Raw genomic sequence first — 7500 nt, 5'->3', positions numbered from 1 at the left:
GTGGGCAGAAGAAGGGGATTGGGAGAATGAAAAGGAAAAGGGGAGAAGAAATGACCATGTAAAATTTGTTGAGACGATGGTTGAGGTCCAAGGTAGGCACGATCCCTTTCATTGGGCCTCTGTCTCCTCCCCCCCCTCCCCCCCTCCCTTACGACGACAGCGAGCAAGGGATCGGGGGAATAGTCTGAGAAGCTCTGGGACTTTGAGATGGATCGTGATGGAGGGGCTGTCACTCGTCGGGCTGAAGGTGAGCATGACGAGCAGCTTCTGTCACTTTCCAGCTGATATGACTGTTTTCGATTGACACGAGAACAGGTACATGACCAATGCCGAAGTAAATACTAGGTGTGATGAATATTGTGATAAAACTTCACTTATTTTAGAAATCAAAATGTCCTGCCTTGTTTCAAGTAATCATATCCATAAATAAATACTTATAGCACAAGAAAAAATTATTCCCGACAACTTTAAGGCTGTTAAACGGAACAAAATTTTGCACTTTTCCGTTTGGCTTCTTCACACTTCCAGTTTCCACATCAAACCTTCATGGGCAGACACCAAATCACCTGAAACGGGCACCCTTTTGAATATATAGGCGCTCGAGAATAGAAGCAAGGGTTGATAAGAAGAAGGGAACATGTGGGAAAACTTGTCTGAGGATTTTGAGGAAGATAGAAGGGCAATCAAAGAAAGTGAAAAGGCTCTAGAACGAATGGTTTTCGAGGAACAGCTGCAGCACACGCTTCGGTTTTGACAGAAAGGTCCGGTAGTTAATGACGATGGGAAAATTAATGGAACCTTTCCCAAGCATTGTTGATGTCGATGAGTTGAAGGGTGTAGATTTTGAACAGGAGGAGGATGAGTTTGACCAGGCGTACGGTCTCCAGCTAGCAGAAGCACATGGTAATTATTTTTTCGTGTTGCCTGAGAGTGATCTTGCAAAACTAAATGCTATCGAAGAAAGTGGGAAGGTAGAGGCAACGATGATTATACCTGAGAATGCGTGATGTGTTCTTTCAGGAGCATCTACAGGGCATCCCAAATCGGAGAAACTTCAGCAGTTTGAAAATGTAGGCCTACTTGTAACGCTTCCGTCTCCCACTTCAAAAGACAAAGTACAAGCTGGTTTTGTTGCAGCCCAAACGCCGTATAACACTAGGGAAACATTGTCGGTGAACAATGACAAACGAGATGTCGATTTTGTAAGTTCTCTCGAGAATTCTTCGTAGACATACTGGTCCGCGCAGATATCTGACCTTTCAACTTGGTTTGCCTGATTAACGAATTCTTTATTTCAGATCACTTCAGGAGGAAGTTTAGTTGAACTTTGCCAGGTACAAAGACGTCATGAACATGTTTCCTCACAACAGCTGAAAGATGGTGAATGGATAAAGCAAATAAATGCGCTAGACTACAGAGGTCATACAGCACAATGTAGGTAAAATATTGTGGCGAAATGGATTAACAATCAGGATAAAATGTGTTAGGTGCCATAGTTGTAGATTGCTATGGGATAGTATGGTAGTGAGTAGGGGAAAGAGGGGAGAGCAGATGGAGTACGGCGGGGATTTGTAAAAGGAGAAAGGGTTAAGGGCATAGGGCGATTAGGATAAGTGGAGAGTATCTCTGTGATGAGAAAGAGGAAAACTACAAAAGAGCCATTATATATGTACATATGTGTATGTGTTTGCGTGTGTGATTCTTTTTAGTTTATTATTTTAGGGGTTCTGGTACTTCTTTGTGTCTGCCCAGTAAACACAACATATATGAATTACTGTCTTTTAACATCCGCTGGTCCTGCCGCTACGAGGTAGCCAATGACAGCGGCCCCAGCAATAATGCATTTCGACTTGTTATGACTGATTATGATAATTGTCTTCCATCTTTTCAGAATAAACTTATGACTGTCTTCCACAGATCCGGTGCAGACGAAATGAAGGAACCTCGGTAGCTGCTGCTGGACGTCCTGGAGATGTAAATGTAAATGATCGTCACTGTTATTTCCCCATAATGGCTCCGTTATTTCCCCATAATGGCTCCGATATATCTACGCCACATTGTCACGGACATGGGCGGGCCGGGGGCGGAGCTTAGGGATACATCCAAGATCCGAGGCGCGTCGGGGTGCCGCCCTACATTCACTTCCGGGCCACAAGATGGGTTGTCGCGATCAGCTTTGTAGTCTGGTATGCACTTTAAATCAACTGCAACCATTGGCTAGGTATAAACGAGGAGGCGAGACAATCCCATCGCATGAAACTAGAAGTTACCGAGTGCATAAACAGAAAGCATCAAAATGCCTCTATGCCATACGAACTGAAAGTTGAATTACATGGAGTGGCATCTCAGAATGCTATGACGGGATGCAAATCCTATTGAAATATGAAAACCTACTGCCAGACTGACATCTGAATTTCAGAAATTCGATAATGTTGCTACAGTATGGAAGGTGGTTGAGCTCTATGTCAACATGGGAGCTTAGGAAGAATATATACCGACTGGTACGCTTTGAGTTCTGATCTTTATGAGAACCATTGTTATCATTTATACTTACTATGTGGGGCATTGACTCAAGAGAATCCCTCAGCAGCCCAGCCAGGCTCAAAACATTTCAAAAGTGCATGTCATGTGCACTCATGTAAGCGTGAATACACGCACAGACACATTCGCATACACATATGTGCAAGCATGTACATATGTAAGTGTGAGCCTGTGTGTGTATATATACATATACATCTATATACATACGCACACCATACATATAAAACACACATATATACACTTACACACAAGTAGACACACATCCAAACATACAAATACACACATTTATAAATATATATACTGTATACATATATTTATGTGTATATATAAATACAATACATTTATATATGCAGTACAATATACATATATATATATATATATATATATATATATATATATATATATATATATATATATATACCGTATACATATATGTATATACCGTATATATACACATATATATACCATATATATATATATATATATATATATATATATATATATATATATATATATATATATATACCGTATACATATATGTATATACCGTATATATACACATATATATACCATATATATATATATATATATATATATATATATATATATATACATATGTGTATACCGTATATATATATATATATATATATATATATATATATATATATATATATACATATGTGTATACCGTATATATATATATACATATGTGTATACCGTATATATATATATATATATATATATATATATATATATTATATATATATACATATATATATATACCGTATATATATACATATATATACCGTATATATATACACATATATATACCGTATATATATATGTATATATATGTATATATATATATATATATATATATATATATACATATACATATATATACATATACATATATATACATAGATATATATAGATATATATGTATCTATATATATATATATATGTGTGTGTGTGTGTGTGTGTGTGTGTGTGTGTGTGTGTGTGTGTGTGTGTGTGTGTGTGTGTGTGTGTACATGTGTATGTATATATATAAATAATCGTATATATATATATATATATATATATATATATATATATATATATATATAATGTATTATATACGTATGGATGTGTAAACACATATACATTCCATATTTCAAAAAACTATATACCTGAACTGAGATTAGCACTCTGTGTTTTCTTTCACATGTGGACTGTTTCTTTCAATTAGTATTTTTTTTTTTTTTTTTTTAAGTGCTTCTTCCACAGTCTACTACTTACGACATATTGTTAGGCATCGTAATGATATTAATAATAAAGAATAAAGCGAACTCCCGTTATTTTCAGATACGACAGTAGACCAACGCTTTTCCAGCCCGGCCTATGCAAACGGGGTCAGAATCCCAATGGCGTTAAGGTGACTTCCTCCAAATTTACTTTTAGTTACTCCAATTCTAAAAACTTCGGGTTAATCTTCAGAATAACCTCACATACACAATTATCATTCCATGTACACGTGCACAAACACATACAGCGAGCCATGTATACCTATAAGCACAAAGATACAGCATACTTACTACGTTTAGTCACTATAAATATTCCCTTCAAGCACATTAGAACACAGTTTTGATTCGCGTTCGTATCCCAAGCTAATTCGGGTTCAAGTTCCGAAGCCTCAGTCACACCAACGAAACCTGTGTGTGTGTGTGTGTGAGTGAGAATCACTGGTACACTGATTATGGTAATTCTTCCATATTTTCAGAATAATATTAAACTTCTGAATTTCACACATTTTTATTTTTGTATTTGGACAGCATTTCATGATGAATCGATCCAATTATATTCTTATACATTTTCTCGTTTCCAGTACAGCAACCTCAAACACCTGAGACTAAAAAATAACTACATCTCAGTTAACTTACCCGAACTGTAATAACCACTGCCTCTGAAATGTGCATACTATAATGTACACAAATAATTTTTCCATATGAAGCAAGTGGACGAGTGTTATCGTATACACCGCAATCTTTGGCACTCTTTCCTTTATTTCAAAAGCTCAATTTCTGTCTTAATGTGTCCAAATAGGGAAGATCAGCAGTATTACAAAGCTGTTTCCATCCTTCATTCTACAAAAATCAGATAAATATCCCAATTCTATATATATATATATAAAGAAAAAAAAAAACGAACAAGATCAGCCAAAAATAAATAACTAAAACCTCTCTCGTCATCCAAGGTCACATCAGAAGCTGAAAATAATGTACACCCAACAACAAAAGCGATGTCGCCCCGCCGGACCTGGCTTGGGCAGACCTTGCCCTTCTTACCCTGAAAGGTGGCCTACTATGTTTCAGTCCTTTCCTATCGCGGCTAGCACCCGCATCCCCCCCCCCCTCTCTCTCACATACACATACACGCTGTGTGTACTGGTTGTGGGTGTTCATAATGTATCGTCTCAAATAGCGCCTCTTGGGCTACCAAACCTTAATAAATGACTTTAGCCACAAAATTTCGAAGGTAATGTGGTGTGAAGTTTTTGGTATCGATTCCCTTGTTTTCCTTTTATTTCGTTTCGGTGCCTCCTACGAACCACGACCTCCAGTCGTGTTCATGAATCGCGAAGCACCGTTTGGTGTAAAATGGTGTAAAATGAAATGCATGAATGTGTGCAGCAGTGCATTAATATGATGATGGTGGGGTATATATGATGTAGGAGCTGCGACATATACTATTAACATGTTATTTAGTGTCAAATCATTAGGTGACAGTCTTTATACCTGGGCAGATTGGGTACTTCCCAGCGAACCCCCTTCCTGGCTCACGCTTGCTCACTCACCCCGCGAAGGGCCGAGTCTAGCTTCACCGTGGCTAAGGGAATATTCCCCCAGCCTTGACTCTACCTATTCTTGCCCCATTATTAGTCGTTTCTGCGGCTAGTGTCCAACCTTTTATCTGTTTTCCCTCCAAACTATTCAAGAAACCCATTACTTTCGATATATCCAGTCCGGCTTTTACATATTCACTTCGTTATTTGTGGTAACGAAATGATTGTAAACATTTGGAAAATATAATGGCGTATGGAATATTGTTATGACTATTATTCTATTTTCCAAATAACATATCAAAAGTTTACCATTATCTAAATAGCGGATCTAGGTGATATAAGACGGAGAGTGAGAAAGAGAGAGAGAGAGAGAGAGAGAGAGAGAGAGAGAGAGAGAGAGAGAGAGAGAGAGAGGATAATGCAGAGCCATATATTAATATACGACTCGGATGAAGCAAACGAAGGAGATATTCGTCTGACGAATAGTAATAAGATAGTTAGTTCCAACAATGTTTAAGGATTTTTATTTAGAAAATATGATAAGGAGTTATGATAAAACGATATAAGATTTCAGGATAATTATTATCGAAATTATAGCGATCCCTCTCTCTCTCTCTCCATATAGATTTCAGTCATTGCACTTCTTTGCCGGATTTCCGTAATTACCCCCCCCCCCCATCCCTAACAATCGAACCATCCTAACTACGCCCTGGTTGTTTGAACGAGGGTCTCCTCTCAGGGCAAGAAGGGCATGATCTGTCCGAGCCAAGTCCGGCGAAACGTCACCGCTTTTGCTGTCGGCTGTACACTCGACCACAAAAAAAATGCTTGAAAGGATGTGAAACTTCAGACTTGAAGGAGCACCCTGGTAGTCTAAGTGGTGACGATCTTGGATGGCCGAGTCCCTGACGTGGAGGGGTAACGCGGGTCTGGTCGTGGAGTCGTCGGTGGCGAGGACTCGTCTATGTCTTCATAGGGGCTGCGGCGAGAACCTGGAGGCGTTGAAGGGGAAGAGAGAATTATAGCACGATTTATTGACAATCCCGGCATGATAAACAGTAAAAAAGAAAAAAAAAGTCAATTCAACAGTATGGAGAAATAGATAAATAAATAATGCTGCTCAGAATATGCATGTCCGTTACCAAAAAAAAAAAAAAAAAATAATAATAATAATAATAAATGCATGCTGCTTGCAAATCAATAATTTAGAGGTAATGATGCATGGAAACAATACACTAGAGAGAGAGAGAGAGAGAGAGAGAGAGAGAGAGAGAGAGAGAGAGAGAGAGAGAGAGAGAGAGAGAGAGAGAGAGAGAGAGAGAGAGAGAGAGAGGGCCCCACCCCTCTCTCTCTCTGAAAGAGGGAGAGAGGAGGGGGAGAGAAAGAGAGAGAGAGATGGGGGGGGGGGTGAAAGAGGGAGGGAGGGGGAGTGAGAGAGAGAGAGAGAGAGAGAGAGAGAGAGAGAGAGAGAGAGAGAGAGAGAGAGAGAGAGAGAGAGAGAGACAGACAGAGACAGAGACAGAGACAGAGAGAGACAGACAGACAGACAAAGACACAGTATATTAGGAGAGACAACACAGATTCAAAAGGCTGCCACACCACCAACACCCAACAACATCGAAAAAACGATCTCGCAGGAACCCTTCCCGGAACGAAGCAAAACCCGACTCACCAAAGAGGCTGTCGAATCCCGAAGGCAGCCCCTGCGAACCCTCTGGCTCAGCTCGGTCCTGGACGATGCGGAAGAGGAGGTAGCAAGACAGAGGTCGCAACAGGAGGTTCATGATGGCCATGGCTGCTCCGAATTGCATGGCCCCTCCAGCTGCAAAGGAGAATAACTTCCCTGTGATACTTATTCCTACTGGGTTCTGATTTTGTGGTCACTTTAAGAGCCCATCCGTGGCCGAAAACCTAATTATAAAGGTCGGTACAGAAGCCCAAAGTGTTAGCTACACCTCATGCCACTTCAGTAGGTGTTGCTTGAGATTAATGGGTGTCCAGATCTTTGCCTAATTCGATACACCAATATTTCTGGCCATTTAAGTAAGTTAGCACTGACACCCAGCATCGGAATGCACAACGTTTTCATAAATGATGAAGAATGGCTGTACCGCATTGCTTATAATACATCTTCC

General features: G+C 39.4%; 1 protein-coding gene across 1 annotated transcript in view; it reads right to left on the bottom strand.

The window, feature by feature from the left end:
- Window positions 1–4568: 4568 nt before the first annotated feature.
- The window catches only part of LOC113819659 (type-1 angiotensin II receptor-associated protein), an 11869-nt gene continuing 8937 nt past the window's right edge, over window positions 4569–7500 (bottom strand). Inside the window, exons 5-6 of the mRNA XM_027371858.2 lie at window positions 7038–7187; window positions 4569–6357 (exon numbers count right to left, since the gene is read on the bottom strand). Coding sequence (XP_027227659.1) covers window positions 6239–6357; window positions 7038–7187 — 269 coding nt within the window. The 3' untranslated portion in view covers window positions 4569–6238. The remainder of the gene's footprint in view (window positions 6358–7037; window positions 7188–7500) is intronic.

This window comes from Penaeus vannamei, chromosome 21 (assembly GCF_042767895.1).
Source record: "Penaeus vannamei isolate JL-2024 chromosome 21, ASM4276789v1, whole genome shotgun sequence".
Taxonomy (NCBI): Eukaryota; Metazoa; Arthropoda; class Malacostraca; order Decapoda; family Penaeidae; genus Penaeus; species Penaeus vannamei.
The sequence above is the reverse complement of the archived record's forward strand: the minus strand, read 5'-3'. Positions and strand labels throughout refer to the sequence as shown.